This window comes from Terrapene carolina, unplaced genomic scaffold (assembly GCF_002925995.2).
Source record: "Terrapene carolina triunguis isolate 2854851 unplaced genomic scaffold, T_m_triunguis-2.0 Scaffold165, whole genome shotgun sequence".
Lineage (NCBI taxonomy): Eukaryota > Metazoa > Chordata > Testudines > Emydidae > Terrapene > Terrapene triunguis.
In genome coordinates this window covers 151,981-172,899 of record NW_020664516.1, presented here as the reverse complement: position 1 = coordinate 172,899, position 20,919 = coordinate 151,981, and the positions used below count along the sequence as shown (strand labels likewise).

The following is a 20,919-nucleotide window of genomic DNA, read 5'->3' as shown; positions in this document are numbered from 1 at the left end:
TCCGCCATTGATCAGCGAGTTTGTGGCACAATATGCAGGGAGAAGGGGGATGGGGGCGGGATACCCTGGTGCATTTCAGGATTCGTCTGGCAGGGGCTCCTGTCACAGCAACGCTCCCTTTGGCTGAGAGAGGGCTGGACCGGGCTCCCTCGGCGCCGTGCTGGTTGCAGGGTGGGATACAAGGTGCAATTTTATATTTTTTTCCCTCTGTTGAAGAGCCTGAGTCTTCTGCTGCACAGGGTCATTGAGACCCAGTTCTGAGCCCCCATGTCTCCATCCAGGCTGTTCTCCCAGACCTGGCTGGGGTCACGGAGCAATAGGGGGGCACTCATGGAGGTGGGGGCTGAAGGGACCCCCCCCCCCCCGCCTTATGACTGGACCCTAGCGTTAGAATGCTGTATGGCGAGTGCCTCGAAACCTGCTGGGAGCCTGAGGATGGAGACCCGTCTCCTCTAGGATGATGCACCCCACGGCAGGCATCTGTAGCCAAGGGCTTGTCTCAACACACACTGCACTGGTTTAACGAAAGGTGCAACTGGTGGTGTGCCCTGATCTGCATGGGTTAGCTTGCACCTGTAAATGCTCCAGGAGCCGGGTTTAAAGCAGCGAGTGTCCACACAGAGCAGCCCTGGTTTATTCATAGACTCCAAGGCCAGAAGGGACCACTGGCTTCATCTAATGTGACCTCCTGCATAACGTAGACCAGAGAACTGTCCTGAATTAATTCCTGTTGGAACCAGAGCAATGAAATCCGTTTCATATTTGCACTTGTCTACACGCAAACAAGGCCCCAAATCTGCTGTCATTGACACCTGTAGTTTCAGTGCAAGCCTGTGTGGACGCTCTGACTCCAGATTAAGTGCCCTATTTCCAAATAATGTAAGTGGGTGGTAAATCATCAGTGCTTGCTGCAGAGAATCCTGGCCTTCCTCCGGGAGCCAGCCCAATGGCTGCTGCTGCCAGCCTGGTGGAGGGACAAGTCTGTTTCACTTCTGACTGTCGTTTCTTGCCATCTGTGGTGCAGGCTGCTGTGAGAAATTGCCCGGGATGAAAGGGTTTCTGTCTGGAGCTGGCATTTAGCTCCCCTCTGCAGGGTGGGAAAGAGGACACCCCCCCACACACACACCCACCCATGGGGGCTGGCTGATGTATGAGCATTCTGCAGGGAGGGACGATGCTGAGCCGGGTTCTTGTTTTGTGTTCCTTGACCCCTTCCTCTTGCCATAGGAATACAAACTGCTGTTCGAAGGAGCCGGCAGCAACCCTGGAGACAAAACCCTGGAGGACCGTTTTTTCGAGCATGAGGTGAGGGAAGGACCCTCTGTGGTGAGCCGTAGGAGCCGCTGCAGCTGCAGCGCTCAGCGGAAGTCTCCAGAGCATCTGCAAGCAGTCGCAGTCACACGGTGGGGGCGGGGCTACTGGCTCAGATGTTCTGGGCCGTGCCACCTGCCCCTGCTTTCCTTCCCAGGCCCTAGCTCCCTGCCAGGTGATTCGCCGTAGAACCTAGGGAACAACAATGAGACTTGCAAAGGGCTCTTGGGGCTTCCCCGGAAAGACAGCGGCAACCCAAACCTGGTGGGTATGTCCCTGTTCTCCTCCCCCACGCCACCCTCCTGCCCTGCTTGAGCTGGCAGCTGGTGCTCGAGGACAGGCTTCTCCTACGGACTCTGCCCAGGTGCTGAGCCTGCACTGCTGGTTGCACCAGGAGCTCCACTCTGGCTGGGGCCATTCACCCCAGGAGCTCCGTTCTCCGGAGCTGTGGGGCTGGGAATGGGGGTCTCTGAGGGGGGTGGCCCCCTGCTGGGAGGGGCAGTGCTGCAGGCCGTGACCCGTGCTCTTTGCTCTCGAAGGTGAAGCTGAACAAACTGGCTTTCCTCAACCAGTTCCACTTCGGGGTTTTCTACGCCTTCGTCAAGCTGAAGGAGCAGGAGTGTCGCAACATCGTGTGGATTGCCGAGTGCATCGCGCAGCGACACCGCGCCAAGATCGACAACTACATCCCCATCTTCTAACCGCCCTCGGCCCTCCTGCTGCCGGGTGGAGCCCAGTGGAACTGCCCTTCCCCCCAGTACATTCGAATGATCACTAGTCCTCGCTCCGGGGACGGCTCCTCTCTGGAACTGGCTCGGATGGAAACTGGACAGTCTGTTGTTCCAGAGCTGCCGTTGTTTGTGAGTTCTGTGTGCTGTGAGGGGCCAGCGGGGCCTGGGACAGGCGCTGGGCCTGTGCAGCCATGTAGCAGGAGGGCTCCAGTCCATGTATTATAATTGTACCTGTGTCACTGTACTGATCAGCTGTGTGTGCTTCACTGAGCGAGCCAGTGCTGATCTCTGAGGGAACTGGCATCTCTCAGCCATTCACTCCTTGCTCTCGAGTGACTCATTAGACATGTGTTGCCTGAGTTTAAATGTCCCCTTTACCAAGGCTGAGACTCGAGCAGTCTGGCTCCAGTAAGTATTGTCCCCCAGAAGCTTCATGTGAGTGTTCCTCTTGCCTCCCTTAGTGTAGCAGATGCTGCTGTGTAATTCCTGCATCATCTTGTCTGACTCCTCCGAGGGCAGAAGGCCGAGCCGCCCTTGTCCAAAGAGCTGAGGCAGGAGCAGAGGTTCTGAGCAGCACCCAGTGACTGTCCTTCCCCCTGTCGCCAGGCAGCACTTGCTTCCCGGGGACCTGCTGGTGCTGAGGCAGGCCAGCCACTGACGGGGGGACCTGGCCAGCAAATGTCTTTGCCCCAGAAAGATTCTTGCTAACCTGCCCGCAACCTGGGAACAGGGATCGAGCGAGGCTGGCCCTGCAGTGGCTGTGGGGGCGGTACGTGCCTACTGCTGTGTGTGGGTGCTAGCCAGCCTGCCCGCCCAACCCCCGTGGCTCCCCCAGGGTCCCCACCAGCTGCCACTCTTCTTCTGGGGGCTCTGAGCCGGCTGTCCTGCCAGGCCGGCTGCCTATATCCCGGGAGCAGCCCCCTGCTTCCTATACAAACTGCAGTGACATGTCCGTGTGCGCAGTGAGCAGGCACCACGCCCCTCTGCTCCATGGTTAGGAGCACGGGTCCCCATAACAACTGCAGGCTCATTCCCACGCTCTGGGGGCAGGGGCTTGGCTGGCAGCTCTCTGCCCAGGTGGTAAGATGGTCATTCAAAGGGATCCAGAAGGCTATTGAAGTGACCTGTTCCTCTTTCTGGGCCAGGGCTTTCTGGGAAGCTGCCAAACCCCATCCCACCCCTGCTGGGCGTCTGTCACGAACACTGGGGTGTTGGCGGTCAGTGCAGGTAACTGCCTCGGCCTGTAATCGCCCTGCGCAGGCGGGCTGGCTCGGAGAGCGCACCTGCCTTCAGCGACATGGTTTTTGCAGCCCGTTAATGGAATTGAGATTGGGGGAGTGGGAGACCTGAGGCGCATGGGCTTTGAGCCTCTCCTGCCTTCCCTGCTGCTGGCTTTGGGTCACTGCTGCTCGGTGTAGGGGGGATGACTTCTGGTGCCCTTAGCTACCACCCACACACACTTGCTCTCTGCTCAGAGCCCCCTTGGCCCGTGCTGAGCTCCACCCTCCTGTCCCCAGAGCACCCTTCTTTTCAGGCTCTGCAGCCCAGGCCCTGCTCTGCTGCTCCCTGGAGTCAGGCTCCTTGGCTTACGGCCCCCCGCAGATGAAGGTTGCTGGAATTACACTGTCCCCAAAGCAGGGTGCTCAGCGGGGTGGGGGTGGTTCCTGGCCCAGCTGCTTTGCTGGCTTGCTCCAAGCTGGCACTAGGAGGCTGTATCTTCTCAGCTTCGTGCTGCTCCCACATGCATGTGTAGGAGACTGGTAAGAGCAGCCTGGACACCCTGGCCTTGCTGCTGTCCTGGATCCCCTCCCCCTGTGACAATAAATATCTGCCTAAAGCACCATGCTGCCTCGACTGGTTTCTCGCCTGCAGCTCCAGGAGCCCTTCCCATCTGCGGCGGTGAGACGGGCGGCCCTGTGCTGGGATGGCCGGGGCAAGGCTAGCGCTCAGCGTGTCACTGAGCCCCTGCTTCCCCCCGGGGGGCTTGAAATCGCCTTGGAGCCACGTGTCAGCTCCCTGTGGGACCATCACAGCCCCTGGCAATCCTTGGGCATGGTCAGTGCTGCTACCAGCGTACCCGTTGCCTGGGCCAGCTCTCCCCCTGCGGGTATGGGACAGCAGCCTGCTCACGTGCTCATGCTGGCTGGCTGGGCGAGTGCCTCCCCAGGACCCAGTCCAGGCAGCTGTTTTCTCTGACGAAAGGGCTGTGGCTGCAGGCAGGGGGTAGTTCAAACAGTCCTGGCTGTGGGCCCAGGGATCGTGGGGGATGGGACCAGGCTGGGGTGAGCTTGGTCGAAGCCTTCAGCTTCCCCGGGGTCTGAATTTGTGTTTGGAGCCATCCAAGGGGAGGTAGCCACGCTGCAGAACAGCTGCTGCTGTTACCCCATGGCCCTGCGGGGGCTGGTGCTGCCTGGACAGATCTGACACCTGGGGCAGGATTATCCCCATTTCAGAGCTGAGTGACTTGCCCCGAGGCCTAACTCTCAAACCCCTTCCTCCTCGGCCCCAGCCTGCCCATCCCCCGTCACCAACCTGTCCCACCGCAGGACTCCGGCAGCAGCCGCAGGTCCCGGTGCGGTTTCCCACGTCAGTAATGGCCTAGTCCCTTGTCACGGGCTGGGCTGCCTCACTGGAGCCACGCAGGAGACTGACCCTTGGGGGTGGAGCTCCTGCAGCCTGGGCCAGCACATCAGCCACAAGCCCGGCACCCCCTCACTGGCTCTACTCTGGTATAGCACCATGTCTGGGGGGTGCCCTCCCTGCGCCTTCCTCCACCCTGCATGGGCTGGCTGCTGCTATTGCTGTCCCCTGGCGAGGAGAGGCGAGGCAGATCCTGTGGGACAGTGCCCTCCCCCTTCCTGGGGAGACTGAAGCCAAGTGGGCCCCCAGCCTTCCTCCCCTACTGACAGTGCCTGCTCACTGCCCTTCCCGGTCCTCAGCCCTGCACTCTGAAACGTTTCTCTGGGGGTCCTCAAAGGGTTGAGCGTAGCCAGTGATTCCCAGCTGGGCTCCTGGCCTCACTGGGGCTCTCGCTCTCTCTACGACATGAGCGCTACGAAGGAACCCCACAGAACTAGACCCGAACAGGCCAGGCCGAGCTACGGCCGCACGCTGCTGCTCTGGCTGGGTTCTGGTGCCATCGACAACACGGCTGGAGCTGGCCTGGAGACTGAGGTAAGTGGTACTGTAGACCTGGCCTAAGAGAAAATCTGAGCGGTGGGTGATGAGTCTCAGCTGCACATCCACTGTTCCCCATTGGAGGGGTGCGTGGGATGGAGTGTGAGCAGTGCCGTCTTGTTGAATGGGTGTTGGACGCAGAACGGGGTGGTAATCCTTGTTCTTTATGTTGTAAGGCTGTGACAGGGTTCGCTCACCAGTGGTGCCTCCTGCTGGCTGTCTCAGGAATTAGCTCTCTTAGCGGCGTCCCCTCTCCTGGTGGTGCCTCTCCCGTTGTCATCTCCCCCTGCACACCCGCATGAGTCCAGGGCCCCCAGCGTCCTCTTCATGACTCAGCCCTCAGGCTCTGTCACTCTCTGCCGGGGGAGGATTTCACCTCAGTGGCGGGACTGGTGAGACCGAGTGGGCTACTGCAGCCAGGTCTGGGCTACGTTTTAAAAAGGGTTCTGGTGAGGGTGCCAAAAAGAGCCACCCCAATGAGTTGCGGGCGGAATAAAATGCCTCAAACGTAGGGCCTTGAGGCCCTCAGTAGGTGCAGCTCGGCAAAAGGAAGATTGATGGACGTACAGTGCGCAAGTACCTTCATGTGGTGAAAAGGCTGGGGCCGAACAGGCGCTTTAACGCTAGCAGAGGACGGCAGATGGAGAACTATGGTTGGAACCGGATCCACTGAAATGGGAAACGGGGCCCAAATGTTGAAGTGGGGTGATCAGCCACTGGACGGGGCGGATTCGCCAGCTCTTGAAGGCTTCACATCACAGCCGGCCGCTTTTCTGGAAGATGCTTTAGCCAAACAAGTTACACTTTAGTCAAAAGCAAGTTCCTGGGCAGGCTCCCTCCAGGGTGAAATAACAGGGCCTGCCTGTGTGCTACAGGTCAGACCAGATGAGCGAATGATGGCTGGTGGCCGTGACTGCCCTCAAGCTGGGACAGTGCTGAGCGCTCTGTGCACAGCGGGTGCCATAGCCCTGCCTTCCAGAGCTCCTGATGGGGTGTGGAGGGCCGGGGAGTGTTTTATGCACGGCAGCAGGGGGCTGCTAGCTAGGCGGCAGATGCAGAATGGCACAGCCTGGCACTAGGGCAGCCACCTCACGTTTGGCTTGTGCCTGGGCAGGGACCCTGGGCACTCTGCCACCCTATCACGTGCAGGGTACTGGAGCGCTGGGTGAAGGCCATGGAGCAAAGGGCCTCTAGGACCTGGTTCGTGGACTCGGTACTGCATGGCCAAACTGGGTTAGTGGAATGGGCAGTGGGCCAGTCTGGCTTTGGTTTAATGGCGGCACTGTGGGCAGTGAGTAGGAAGGTAACAGTGGAGCCTGGTGAAACACCTGCTGGTGAGCCACTCAGGAGGTTGAGAGACCAGGCCTGACGCATTAGCTGGGAAGATGCGCCATCTGCCCAGCTGTTGGACCGGGGGGGAATGAGCAGAGCCAATGCAGCAGGGGGCTGCTCACGAAGACCAGAGTGACACACAGGTGCTCACTTGGGTGGGGGCTGAAGACACCAGGCCATTCTTAAGTTTACCAGTGCAGCTGGCACTCGGCTAGGCAAGGCCACAGTCTGCTTAGCCTGGTAGAACCCTTTTCTCCCACACTTTGCCTCATTTCCCACAGGGCTTTGGGGTGAGGCGCCGTATGAACCCAGGTCACCGCTCCCGAAGGGGTGAGCTGCCAGTGCCGACCCTGCTGCGTAATGGCGGCTGGCTCACGGGATGCCATAGGCTGGTGGCCTGGCCTGAGAGTGGGAGAATCAGGGGATGTGGCCCAGGGAGGAGCAGGGCCTGTCAGAGACCAGTGCGGGGCCATGGGCGCCAGGTGCACTGAACTGCACCAGCACGCACGGGGCAGCAGCTCGCTGGTGCTTGCCTTGTGGTCATGGCTGGGCCGCTGTCACGAGAGCAGCACGTCCCCTCACTGAGGTACCCCCAGCACCTGTGCCGCTCTGCCCACAGCCCCAAAGAGCAGGCTGTGCTGGGAGCGCACGTGTGTCAGGACAGGCTTGGAAGCATTTGCCCTGGGGCCTGGCACTGGGTAACAAGAGGCAGAGCCTGAGTGCTCTCCGCCAAGCTGCAGGAACAAGGGCATGGGGACCCCTGCGTAGCAGGGAGAGGAGAAAGGCGGCCAAGCCGAGAGCAAAGCTCCTCAGCGCTCAGACAGCCGTGGGGGTGGCACTACTGCTGCCAGCACTGTGGCTGTTCTGGGCAAAGCAGGTACTTCTGCCCCCCGGGATGTCACTCCAGCAATAACAGGCACTGGAAGTCCTAGAGCAGCCCCTGCTCTGAAGCTCAATTGACCGGGCTCCTAGTTCAGTGTGAGAGATGAACCCTTCCTTGTGGCTGCAGGCCCAGACCCAGGCACTGGAGTGGTCCTATGTCCAGCCAGCCCCCTCGCTCTATATTCACACATGCTGCAGGCAGGTTTGGAGCACAGGCAGCTACCCCTGTTGCAGGCCTTGTGTGGCGGTTTAGCTGCACTGGCTGTAAGCCCTGTCCCAAAGAGCCTGCAGGAAGCTGGAGCCCAGCTGCAGTGGGGGGCGAGGGGGAGAGAGCATGTGGGGGTACCAGCCTGGCACGGTGGCTCTAGGACTCTGGCGCTCAGTTTCCAGAGTTAACATCACAGCTTAGCCAAGCCAGGCCAGTCCTTGCAGAGAGTGTGGGGCGTATAACTGAGGGGTCAGGCCTGGGGAGAGGGACAAACAAGGCTCTGCTGCTGCCCTTGGCTGCAAGCACACAGGAGGGCAGAGCTGGGCATGGGAACCAGTTCTGCTCTCTCAGCCTGGCCCAGAGCAATTCTGCAACCCCAAGCAGCTGTGGGGCTGCGCCCTGCCCCAGTTAGAGAATGGAAGGGAGTTGGGGCCCTGGAGTTGTCCCGGAGCTCCTAGCCCAGCCAGCACCAGTCCCTGGTGGCTGCATGAGCCGTGCCACTGGGCGGGCTGGTAACTGCTGCCGTGTGGGGGAGCAGCCTGGGGGCACCAAAGATCCCAGGACCAGGGGGGTGCTGAGTTCGCTCAGCCTCACCCCCTAGGAGGAGGTGAGCTATGCAGCGTGGGGTGCGTGGAGCGGGGGCCTGGGACGGGACCAGGTGCTGAAGCAGCAGCGTCTCCTCCGTGCCATTGCAGTGCGTACCTGCAGCGGGGCTGAACGGGCTGACCCCATCACCCCGTGCCTCAGGGAGAGGGGCTGGGCTGCCCTAGCTGTGCTCAGACTGGGGCATGCCCCCCACCTCACAAGCTCCCTATCCGGTCAGTGGGGTGCCCCTCCCTAGGGCCTGTGCATCCCACTAAGCCCATCTCACACCCAGGCTGTCCCCCCAACAGCACCTGCTCACGTGTGCCACCACATGCCAACGCTGTGGGCAAGTGTCCTGGAGATGGTTTGGCAGCGCTAACGCTCCCGGCTCCCTGGCTAAATGGGCACTGGCCTGCCTGCCCACGCTGCAGCGCATCCCACAGCAGCCACAAACCTGGACACAAACACTCACCCCTGTATACTGCCCCCCCCTCCCACCACGGAGACCCACAACCACTGCCCTGGCCGGCAGACCGACAAACGGGTGGACGTGCCAAACCCTGGAGCATCAACACAACAATCACAGGGCCAGCCACACGCTAACACCCACACACACACCAATCCTCAAGGAACCCGACCCACACAACAGAAAACAGCATCCTCGGCAGGTGAGCTGCACCCCTGCAGGGCTGCCATCACCCAAAGACTTTCCTCCCCCTGCCAAGGCTGGTAGGGCCCAATCCTGCACTGGGCGTGGGCTGGACTTAATGACCATTTCCAACACCTCTGGGCGTGGACTTCCCTGAGGAGGCCCCACCGCCTCCCGCCCGGAGAGAGCAAGACCTCAAGGGTTTATCTGAAATACAAATAACCGGTTTATTTAAAAAGTGACAATCACATAATTCATCCTGTGAGAAGATCTGTAGAGCGTCTGCTCGAGACTTGGCCCCCGCAGTCCCGGCTGACGTCCAGGAGCGCCAGGTCCTGGGCTGGAGTGTGAAGGGCTGCACAGAGAGGCAGACACAGGTTTGATCCATTGACAGGTCAAAGCCACCACTCTTGAGCCAGTCAAGAGCCAGCGGAGAGATTAACACTCACATCCCAGCAGCAGCAAAGAAAAATTCACTCAACTGAGAAAAATCACTGAGGTACAGGACATGGTGAGGGGCTGATGACCCAGCCGTTAGTCCGCGTATCGCCAGCGGCCTCGTCATGAGACACACGCAGTTAGAAAAATAATACAAACCAAGGTCTCTAGAGCACTTTGATTCTTACACAGTAGGAAATAGATCTGCATCCATTTGATTCAGAGAAAGCAATTTGGTTTGTGAGTGCTGATTATCCCTGCCCGGCCCCCAAGAACAATGCAGCGGCTGGGTCGTGCGCAAGCACACGCGCTCTCAGTTTTACCTAGGTTTGTGCCTAGGACTATAAAGCGAGAAGACTCCCTCCACCCTGTCCCTGCTTTACGATAGCTCCAGGTGCCTTCCTGTCTCCCCCCAGCCTGCGGGCGAGGGTCATTCGTGCTTGAGGCCGTTCTGTTGCTTTGGCTGCAGGGCCCTGGGCAGTTTTTGGTTGATGAAGAAAGCTTTAAGGAAGAGGTCTCTGATGATGGAGGGCAGATAGTGGTGGATGAAGTAAATGAGCCACATGCCCGCCCCCGGGTAATAGCGCGCCGCCGGACTGGCGGAGATGAGGGCGTCGGTGATGCTGTTCACCACTAAACTCAAATCCTCATTTGCAGTCTTCATGAATTTCACAAACTGCTTGTTGATCTCATGGATGTACTCCTCCCCGTAGGCCTGCAGCAGGTCGGCGGGCAGGCTGGCCAGGAGCTGCTCCTTCTTCTCATGCCAGTAGGCAGGGTTGCAACTCGTACCTAGAACGAACCAAACATCCTTAAGCCCTCGTCCCTGCTGCCCGGGGGAATGCAGAGAGCGCAGCACCTCCCTCCTCCAGCCAGGGCGTCCAGGGCTAGCAAACCTAGGGAGCCGTCCCTCCTCCCAGCCGTGAGGTCAAGAACCGGCCCCGCTGGCCTGTGCTCATGGCAGGAGGGGTGGGGGGGTCATGCAGCGGTTCTCATCACATAATCCCTTCTAAGGGCCAGGCTGCTCAGTAAGCAACGCGAACACGCCACTGCTCAGGAACGGCCTCCGGTTCTCAGGGGCCATCTACGCAGCAAAAATACTGCGCGGCCCAGAGCCTGGGTCAATTGACTCTGGCTTGCGGGGCTCACGCTACAGGGCTGAAACCAGCAGTGTAGCTGCTCGGGCTGAAACGCAGGGAGTGGGTCAGAGCCCGGGGGGTCCAGCCCCGGAGCACGAGCCCTGCAAGCCCAAGGCAGTCGACCCTGGCTGAGACTCGCTGCCATGGGGTTTTTGGCTGTGTAGACGTACCCTCTGGACACAAGTTGGTGACCCGTCCCCGCTGGGTAGAGCCCTACCAAAGTCAAGGTCCAGTTTGGTCAACTTCATGGTCATAGGAATTTAAAATTAGTCAATGTCACGGTTTCAGTGTCTACACCTGAAATTTCACAGTGTTGTAACTATGGGGGGCCTGACCCAAAAGGGGGTCACAAAGCTGTTGTGGGGAGGGGGGGAGTGCCACCCTCACTTCTGAGCTGCCTTCAGCCCTCATCCTCAGTCCTGGATTCTCCACTACCTCAGTGTCCCCCGCACGCTGCCTCGGCATGCACCTCATGGCCACGTAAGGGTTCGTCTGCACAGGAACCTTATTCCGGACTAAGATGGGGTGTGAATTTACAATAGAACAGCCAGTCCAGAACAGCTCCAAGCCCACCCTCCTCCTTTGGGCAATGCAGTGCAAGGATTTTTAAAAGTAACTAGTGGCACCCAGGGTGCAGCCCTGCCTCCGGCTGACATTCCCCCAGGGACGTATCTCGCTGCCCTCGCTCTCTTTGATCTAGCTGTGAGTTGTGGATTCTGGGGTTTCAGTTTTTTCCGTGACACTCCCTGCCCACTGTTGCTCTTATACAATAACTGTTAAGTAACAGCAGCATAATGACAGGGCGAGACAAACAGCACACGGACGACATGTGCAGATGGTGACACTAAATTGACAGGAGTTGCTAACATCAGTGAAACCCAACAGCAGGCCCCAGAGAGACGAGACACGCGGCCGGCAGGTAAAGTGAGAGTCAACCTGCAAAAAGATTGCTAAAGAGCTGGGGAAAATAACCCCAAGCCTAGATCCGCCCTGGGAAGCAGAACTGCTGAGACTTGGGGAGAGTAAATTAGGCTATTGCAGAGCGAAAGCACCACTTCATCCAGGAGCCAGAAGGCTGCTTAGTGCCCCATCGAAACAGAGCAAGGACAAGATCTCTGGCCCAGAGAGACACCACACGGCCAGGAAAGTAGCCGCCAGGTAAGTTAGTTCCACGATATTAACATCCCGTCTCCCCTGCTGACCTGCCCCCCACGTTTGGACTGGCTGGGGTTCAAATAGCAAAATCTGTCCCTGGTGCTCTCCCCGGGAGTGGAGCAGAAAAAGCCCCGTGCAGTCGTGGTCGGAACTCGTGTCAATGCAGCCCCGCTCTGTACAGCTCCGGGGAGCGACCAGCTGGCAGGTCTCCCCTCACACCAGAGAAATGCTCCTCTCGAACCCGGGGGGCGAACACGCCTGGAACGTGGGGTTCCGTTCTGGGCACTTCTATGGCCAACGTGCAGATAGTTCAGAGCAGAGCAACTGCCGGGACCGGGGCCGGAGGGATGGTTAGCACAGGACAGAAAAGAGCGAGGTGCGGCCGAGGGACAGCTAAGGCCAGACGTTCTAGAGAGGCTCAGCATCGCATCCAGCAGCTCCCGGTGTTCTTACTGTGGCCACGAGGGGGACGTTCTGGCAGCCTCCCCCTTAGGGTCTGGGCAATCAGACAGCACCGCGCAGTACACAGAGCTCCCAAAAGGGAAGCAAATGACAGCGGGGGCTGTGCCATTAGAGAGTTCAGGGTTCTAGGCCTGGCCGTGCCTGGAGTGATCTTGAGCAATCTCTCCGTGATCTGACCTTTACCGAGAGGCGGACGCGGCTGGTCCTTTCCTCCTCTCCTGTACAGACAGAGGCTTTAGTTAACAACGGCTGTGAAACGCTCAGTAAACATTCGGGGGGCCAGCTGGGACTGGGCCTCTTCCCACACAGCAGGTTTTCGGGAGCCGGGCGTGCATGGCGTTCCCTGAGACGCGCACCCTTGTGACAACCTGCCCAACGCACCACGTGTCCCCCCAGCACGGCCCGGCTGGCAGGCGAGGGGCTCTTACCAGTTTTGAAGTAGCCGGGTAGGATCACGCTCACTTTGACCCCCCAGGGCTCCAGCTCGCTGCGGAATGTGTCCATGAGGAGGGTGAGGGCGGCTTTCGAGGCCCCGTACGCTGCTAAACAAGGGTACGGCATGTCGCCTTGGGGAGAAGAAAACACGCGGGCCGTTGCTGCGGGGGCACAACAGTATCCGAACCCCTGGGGCCCGGTCCTGTGTGGTCCAGCACTTCCACACAGCACAGCTGGGCACACAGATTGGCATGGCCTCTCCAAGAGACACGGTATGAAACTCGGGACTGTCACAGCCGAGACCTGAGTTTGAGTCCTCACTCCGCCTCCAGCTGAGAGTGCCTCAGCCCCGGCACTGCAGCCCCCACTGGCTTCCGGCTAGAACAACGGGCGAGTGTCAGGAGGTCACTTCTCCTCCCTAAAGACCTCCGTGGCTTTGGAGCAAGTTACCTAAAGCCACGCCACCCGCCCAGAGAGGATGGACCCGCCTGCCTCCAGGGGGAGACGTGTGGCAGCAGGGGTGGGAACTTCTTGGCAAGCAGCACAAGGCTACAGACTTGCCTCCAGGGGGAGAGACCGACCCCAACGCTTGGAGCTCTGCCTTCAGAACAAGATGCAAACCTCACAATGGCAGCTGGGGACGAGGGAGCAACATGAAGGAGGCAGCTAGCCCCCTTGCTGGACTCTTCGCTGTGTTTGCTGCTCAGACGCTGCGGCCACAGGAGGATGACCAGGTGTCCGGTTTTCGACTGGAACACCCGGACGAAAAGGGACCCTGGCAGCTCCGGTCAGCACCGTTAACAGTCCAGTCGGTGGTGCTGCAGGGTTAGGCAGGCTAGTCCCACCCTGTCCTGGCTCCTAGGCGAGGGGTGGGGGCTGGAACGGGGCCAATGGGAGCTGCAGGGGCGGTGCCTGCGGATGAGAGCAGCGTGCAGAGCCGCCTGCCGTACCTCCGCCTAGGAGCCAGAACTGCTGGCTGCTTCCAGGGCGCAGCGCGGAGTCAGGACAGGCAGGAAGCCTGCCTTAGGCCCCCCACTAGGAGCTGTCTGAGGTAAGCCCTGCCTCAGCCCCCGCAAACCCAGAGCCCACTCCTACACCCCAAACCCCTCATCCCCGGCCCCACCCCAGAGCCTGTACCCCCAGTTAGAGCCCCCAACCCCCTGCCCCAGCCCAGTGAAAGTGAGTGAGGGTGGAGGAGAGCGAGCCACTGAGGGCGGGGGAATGTAGTGAGCAGGGGGCGTGGCCTCAGGGAAGGGGCGGGGCTAGGGTGTTCGGTTTTGTGCAATTAGAAAGTTGGTAACCCTAGGCCACAGGTGCCAGATAAAACATACATTATTGGGGATCGGGGCAAACTCGGCTTGATATCTACTAGCTGAGGCCAGTATGAAAAATACTGGGACCCTACTGCGAAGCTCACCATCAAATCTGCCTCCCCGGCAGCTAGGAGAACGGTGCATGTTTGGTTTCTGTTCAGGGCTATTCTATGGGATAACTCCTGCTTTTGGCCCGTAGGCTGATCGCCAAGTCCCTGGGTGTGGACTGGGGGAAATACGTGGCACATTTCAACTTTTGGGAGAAAAAAAAAATCCAAATCCAAAATATTTGGGCTGAAAACCAAAATATTTCAATTCCAACGTGCTGCCTCGGTGCCTCATGGGAGTTGTAGTGCGGGCAACTCGTGCTCCTGTTCTTTATAAGCCAGGCTCCCTGGGTCGGACTACATCTCCCATAACACACCATACTCTCTTGTGGGTGGGATGGCGGTTGTGCTTCATGGCAGATGAAGTCTGGCTGGGGTGCCTGGCCCAGAGAGAACAGTGGGTGTGGGTGTGTGTGGGTGGAGGGGGCGGCTTTGGGAAATACTCTATGAGAATTTAAGCCCTGGACATCAGGCAACCAAACTACAGCTCCTATGAAACCTCTGTCTGCCAGAAGCTGGGCGTGGACGACAGGTGATGGATCATTCGCCAATTGCCTGTTCTGTTCATTCCCTCGGAAGCACCTGGCTTTGGCCACTGTCGGAAGACAGGATACAGGGCTAGCTGCACCATTGGGCTGACCCAGTATGGCTGCTCTTATGAGGCCCTCTGGCCCGGTCCCCACCCAGCCCCACTTTTTCCCCACCGGGTGGGGACCGGGTCTTTACCTGCCGGGCTGCTGACGGTCACAATCCTGCCCCGGGCGGAGCGGAGCAGGGGCAGCAGCGCTTTGGTGAGCTCAAGCGTGCCGAAGAAGTTCACGTCCATGCAGGTGCGGAATTTGCAGAGCGGGGAGAGCTCGGCGTCAGCGATGGTGTCGTCGAAGCCCGCGTTGTTCACCAAACCCCAGAGCCCTGTGGGGAGGGGCCCGGAGAAAGCGAGCGTCGGCAGGATGTAGGCACGGGACTAGCACGGCCTGACGCGACCCCCCCCCCCGTTCGAATGCCCGTGCCGATCGGGGCTGCTTAGGGAGCTCAGTTCTACCCTGAGGCAGGGAGGGGACCCACCATGATCCGTGAGCGATCCCCTCCCCCCAGAGAGTGCTCCCCAGGTCAGGAGGGGACAGCGGTTCAGAGCCAGGCATAGATCGTTTCCATGGACCTGCCAAGCTGCAGCTGGAGCCCAAGGGTGAGGGGAGAGCAGAGTTGGGGGCATAGCCACTGCCAGGAAGGAGGGGGAGAAACAAACACCAGCCTCCCGAGCGGATCATGGTGGGAGGCCGTGGGTGCAGCCTGAGCAGTGTAACCAGAAGGGGCCGGTCTGGGGCCCTGCTCCACATGCTGAGGTCACCGAGTGGGGTGTCTCGCGACGGGCTGCCCCCGGCGTTCGGATGCGGATGGGCGCGCCCGGAAGCCAGGGCTCCTACCTGCGCTCGCCGTCTGGGGCTGGACGAGCTGCTGGGCTTTCCGGATATCTTCCGGTTTGGTCAGGTCCATCTGCAGCAGCGTGAGGCTCGGCGAGCAGCGCTGCCGGAGCTCCTTGGCGCCAGCGCTCTGCAGGTCCAGCACGCTCGCAAACACCTTAAAGCCCATGGAATCCAAGTGGCACGCGGCCTGCTTTCCAAACCCGGAATCGCACCCTGCAAGAGCCCAGAGAAGACTTAGAGAGAGCCAGGGTGCCAGGCACTACCCGCTGCCTACAACCCGGCCCGGCTGCAGCCTCCACATCCTGAGCTCCAGGAAACAGGGACGGGCATACCCCCCTCCCCCCCCAGCCGGGAAGATGCCCTGAAAGGGCAGCCAGGATTATCTGTGTGGGGAGTTTGGGGGCGGTGTGAAGCCATGACAGCTAGATCGACACCACATCCTCCCCCTACACCTAGAGGAAAGGTAGCTAAGCCATCTTGCCCTCTCACTCCCCACCGGGCACAGCCGAGGATCTGGCCCAGAGGGGGACGCGTGCACAGAGACCCTCTGCTGGAGCAGCACCTGTGCGCCTTGTGGGTAGGGGGGCAGGATCTACTTCATGGGGATTTCGTAGCAACAATAAACCCTTTCATGAGAACCATTCAAAGGGCCTTCGAAAGGCAGGTAAGTCTCATTATGCCTAGGCCCAGTGACTTGCCAGGTTGTCACAGGGAGCTGGTGATTGAGGGGCAGAGGGGGTCCTTAGCTGTTAAGCAGAACTCCCCATTAATTACAGCAAAGAATGGCACCACACGGTCCAGAGCCAGGCGCAGAACCCAGGTGCCTGGTTCCCCATCTGTTCATCCAGCCACTGGGCAGCACTGCCTCGAGCACCGCAGCAACTCCCAGCGGAGTGCCAGCAGTGCCTGGGAGCCCAGCTGTGAGATTTGGCAGCCAGCGTGGGGCAGGTACGTTTTTAAACCAAAGTACGACGCACCCCAGAGACCCCACTGCTTTCATGGGCCTCAGACGGGGTGTCTAGAGAGAGTTTCTGGTCCTGGGTTAACTTGAGAGAAGTAGCACAACTGGAAATGCTACTCGAGACATTCCAGATGTTTGTGTGTCACCCGTGGCTAGGAGCGCTCCCGCGGCGTGCGAGTGCTGGTACGCGGTGCTGGCAAAGCACTCCTGCTGCGAATGCAACTACAGTGGCAAAGCTATACCCATAAAAGGGCAGCTTTCCCGGTCTAGCTCCATTTACACTCTGGGCTTTTGCTGATCAGGACTCAGACCACTTTGCACCCCAACCAACACAGCTCTTCTGGCAGAAGCCTGCAGTGTAGACTTGGCCTTAATTAAGGACTTAGGGCTAGTCTATACTGGCAACGCTAAAGCTAAAGGAAGTGTTGCTGACTTTCATTGCTAGTCTTGTGAGATTGGGCACATGTCACAAAGCCCCAGCTTCTGGAGTCAGGTGATTATGTGAGCGACTTTTTTTTTCTTTTTTTAATGAAAGTTTCTAGCCCTCGTGGTTGTGTGAAAATGTGACTTGAAAAGCCAGATGATGAATTAAAAGAATCCCAAATGTCCACATTTTTAAACCCTCCTGACTTTGTAGCCAACCTCTGAGTGTTGACTGCCTGGGGCTGGCAGTGCTGAGTGGGGAATGCGGTGCCAGCAGGAGCCAGCCCAGGACAGGGTGCTAGATCTGACAGGCGGTATCATCCGGCTGGCCCCTGAGCCTTCCCACTCTCGTCTGGCAGTCTGAATGATCTAGGGTGTGTTTATCTGGGGCTATTTTTAGAGCTGTGCTCGGTGATGGGTTTGGAGATAAATGAGTGTTTTGTTCCTCCTCCGTGAGGTAAAAACAGCAGCTGAGTGACCTAATAAATCTCTGTGCCAAGGTCACGTCCTCATGGGACGGGGGCCTCCTCCCTTGCTGCTTGTCTGCTGCTGAGATCGGAGGGGAAGATTAGGGGGGAGGTAGAGTCTGAGCAGGGCTTGGCTCCAGGGCATGGTGGGAAGGTGTAGACGGGCAGCAGGAGGCTGGGGCTGGTACTGCAGGCCCTGGGAAAGCTGTGTGCATTTGGAGCTGATGACGTTCATGTGGTGGCAGGTGCCCTACTGATAGCCCTGGAGGCTGACGCCCTCGGCCTAGTCCCAGACCAGGTACGGCCTGGACAGCAGCGTCTGCCACGTGCTGCCTCACCAGTGTGCATCAGCCTGCACTGCAGGAGGAGAGGGGCCAGGCTTGTTTGTTCCTGAACCTCGTTGTTGAGCCTAAAGCAGGCCCAACCGCTTGTGGGGAGGTGAGGGGGACGGGACGGACAGACCGGCACCTGTGCGTGCTGGATTTGGGCGGCCATGACCGCTCCCACTGGAAAGAAGGCCTCTGCACTGCTGGGTTTGTGCCATGTGCTGTGGGCTGGGGCTTGGTGCACAGGTATTATCCAGTAGCGGGTACAATAAGTACATTTTAGACAGTTCCACATGTCCAGTCCATGGTAGGCATTCTCCATAAGAAACTGTTATGCGGGAGGCTGGGTGGCTCCCAGGAAATGTGTCTTCGATCTGTGGGCAGCAGCAACGTAGTTTGAAACTGGTGGACTAAATGGGAGAGCAGTTAAATGTCCCTTTGTTTAGTGATAGCTGAAACAGTAGAAGCCACTGCCCAAATCACAGGTCAGTGTGGCGAAACTGGAGGAGGAGTCGAGCCATGCAATCTGTGGGGTTTTCCCAGGGGTCTTACTGCAAACACAATGGGGCTGTGTAGGGTTTGGTGGAGCTGTATGTGTGCGCTAAACAGAAACAGCAGAAAAGAGGAGAGGGCCCAGAGAAACCACAAATCCAAGCCTCTTTCCAGCAAGCACACTGCCCAAAAAGCTCTCTGTCTCAGCTTTCTCACAGGGTCGTGCTCTTAGCACTGAGCACAGCAGAAGTCAAACAGGACTTTCCGTGTTCTTTGTCAATAAACAGGATTGCATCACAGAAACACCTGACTTCATCATCAATGTCTCCTCTTAACAAAAACAACCAGCAAGGACCTGAATATTGGCTAACATCTTGGGCTAAAAAGGGGAAGACTAAAGCTTGTCAACACGGGCACTTTACAGCGCTGCAACTTTCTCGCTCGGGGGCGGGGGGTGAAAAAAAACCCCTGAGCGCAGCAAGTTTCAGTGCTGTGAAGTGCCAGTGTAGACAGTGCCCCGGCGCTGGGAGCTGCGCCCCTCGTGGAGGTGGGTTTTTAGAGCGCTGGGATCGCTGCCAGTGTAAACTAGGCCCCACTCCAGCGTCCCAGCCCCGGTCATTCTGGGGCTGAGGCTGGTCAAGAAACGCTCCCTTCCATTCGATTGGCCCAGCAAGGTGTCTTGGATCCCTCTCGGAAATCAGACTTCCCGGAAAAACTCCCCGTCGGGCAGAGCCCAGGCCTGGCCAATGTCTAGCTGACCGGTGACCGCTGAGACCGGTGCGCATGGAAACACTCAATTAACTCTAGCCACGGCTAGTGCTCCAGGTAGAGTAAGCGTTTAGCACCCTTTCAGCACGTTGCGTCTCCGAAGTGTGATGCAAAGACGAGCGAGCACTGCTGGAATCTCCGTCATCTTCACTTTGATTTGAAACCCACCAGGCTGCTGCAGAGACCGTCAATAAAGTCAACAGCAAGTGAGTCAAGCACAACCACGCCCCCCGCCCTCCTTTCCCAACAATTCCTTAGCCAGTAGGACTCACACCTGCTGTCCAAGGAGCCAGGGTGCCGCAGAGCAGGGACAGGGTGTCTTGGGTGCTGGGGGAGGGCAGTGACTGCTCAGCAATAAGGATCTCCTTTCCGTCCACGCGCTCTGAGCCCCCGGGGCCGGAAAAGCTCAGTCTGCAATGGTGAACACCTGGCTGGCCGGGGCAGTTCTGGGCCCCCAACGCACTCCCCTGCCGGGGGCTAGGGGGACCAGAGAGCAAGTGTGAAAAATCGGGACGGGGGTGGGGGGTAATAGGAGGCTATATAAGAAAAAGACCCACAAATCAGGACTGTCCCTATAAAATCGGGACATCTGGTCACCCTACTGGAGGCAGAGCAGGCCACAGGGGATTTAAAACAGAAGCAGAGCCCAAGGGCAGGCCAGAACACGGGATTGCACCAATGGGGCAGCACCAGTGCAGCGTAGACGCACCATGCCGGGGTGAGGAGTGACTCGCCCTGGTCTCACTGTGCCTCCAGGCTGTGCTGTGGGAAGGAGGAGACGGCAGGCGAGAGGCCCAAGAAGAGCAGGAAAGCCTAGCACCACATCCCATCCCTGCCTACTCCAGACACACGCCCCTCCTCACAGCACCGAGAAAGCAAAGGCTCCCCTGATCCGGGCAGGACCCCAGCACTAGAGCCCCCCCCCGAGCACCGTCTAAGGCTGCCCAGTGCCAGGCAGGACAACGGCTCGGCGTGCTCTGGGGCCCTGTGCAGAGGGAGCTCCGGGGCAGCAGCGGGGTCAGTTAGGGGTACGACGCTGGAGCCGGGCCCAGGCCCCGCTGGCCAGCCCCACGGCTGATTCTGCTGGGCCAGGGATAGTCTTGTGTCCGTCTGTGGCTCTCACGCAGGGGCCAGCGTCTGAGGGAGCTGCCGGGGATCAGGGGGTGCAGGGTATTGCGTGTGTGTGTGGGTGTGTGGGGGGGGTGTTCTAACTCTCTTCCCCACGTGGGTATGACCAGGCGTTACCGACCAGCACAGCCTCCTGGGGCAGCTTTGAGCTGCAGCGCGGCTCTGCCCACTGGACGCCCGGCCTGCCCCGGGGAGTGGGCTAGCACAGGGGGCAGGCCCAGAGAACTGCCCGCACTCCCGCAGCTCAGAGCAGCCTGGCCCAGCAGAGGGGCGACCCCAGGGGCGCTGGGAAGGGACTGGCTGGAGCAGGGCTGAGCCGAGGCCCAGGCGGGGGCCGGTGCGTGGCAGGCGGCAGCAAGGGGCTAGCGGAGCCTAGCACCGGGGAAGATTACGGCAGTGCAGAGCAGCGATCCCGTGGGGCCGCTTAGCGCTCTGTGCACCTGCAGGTATCATGTCCCGGGGAGGAGAGAAAGGAATGAAAACAAACAATCCCACCGAGGTACAGTGTGTTCTCAGTGCTGATGGCAGGGCTGATAGCTCCTGGCGGGAGGCTGTGCGCCGCTGGCTGGCAACATTAACCATTAACAGGAGCGGGACCTGGCCAAGGAACACAGCTCTTGTAATGCAGTCTGCACGCTCCCACGCACACACACACCCCCGCCCCCGCCTCATCCCGGCCCTGCACGCCAAAGGTGTACACGGCGCGCACACCCACTCACGTACTTGTGCAAATATCAGCCCCTCACCAAGACAGCCCCCACGCCCTACTGTCACACTGGCCATGGGGTGCGCACCATCCTCCGCTCCCTATCCACACATGGAGGAGTATGCACCAACCCACAGATCCCACCTGCTCTCCCACCCTGCTGGGTACGTACCCCCCACGCGGCCCATCCACTCACTCAGGCTGTGGGGAACACAGTCCTCAACCCACCCTTCCCTCCTCACCCCGCTCCCATGCATTCCGGAGGACACAGAACGCATGCCCAGGGAGCCCCCACTCAGC

At 59.4% G+C, this 20,919-nt stretch overlaps 2 protein-coding genes across 2 annotated transcripts in view; one reads left to right on the top strand and one right to left on the bottom strand.

Annotated features, from left to right (window-relative positions):
• Nucleotides 1-3,812, top strand: part of LOC112104255 (V-type proton ATPase subunit d 1) — a 93,892-nt gene extending 90,080 nt beyond the window's left edge. Inside the window, exons 7-8 of the mRNA XM_024196474.3 lie at nucleotides 1,228-1,305; nucleotides 1,851-3,812. Coding sequence (XP_024052242.2) covers nucleotides 1,228-1,305; nucleotides 1,851-2,012 — 240 coding nt within the window. The 3' untranslated portion in view covers nucleotides 2,013-3,812. The remainder of the gene's footprint in view (nucleotides 1-1,227; nucleotides 1,306-1,850) is intronic.
• A 5,864-nt stretch (nucleotides 3,813-9,676) lies between these two features.
• The window catches only part of LOC113406926 (corticosteroid 11-beta-dehydrogenase isozyme 2-like), a 51,517-nt gene continuing 40,274 nt past the window's right edge, over nucleotides 9,677-20,919 (bottom strand). Inside the window, exons 2-5 of the mRNA XM_026653815.1 lie at nucleotides 15,349-15,561; nucleotides 14,651-14,836; nucleotides 12,498-12,635; nucleotides 9,677-10,105 (exon numbers count right to left, since the gene is read on the bottom strand). Coding sequence (XP_026509600.1) covers nucleotides 9,744-10,105; nucleotides 12,498-12,635; nucleotides 14,651-14,836; nucleotides 15,349-15,561 — 899 coding nt within the window. The 3' untranslated portion in view covers nucleotides 9,677-9,743. The remainder of the gene's footprint in view (nucleotides 10,106-12,497; nucleotides 12,636-14,650; nucleotides 14,837-15,348; nucleotides 15,562-20,919) is intronic.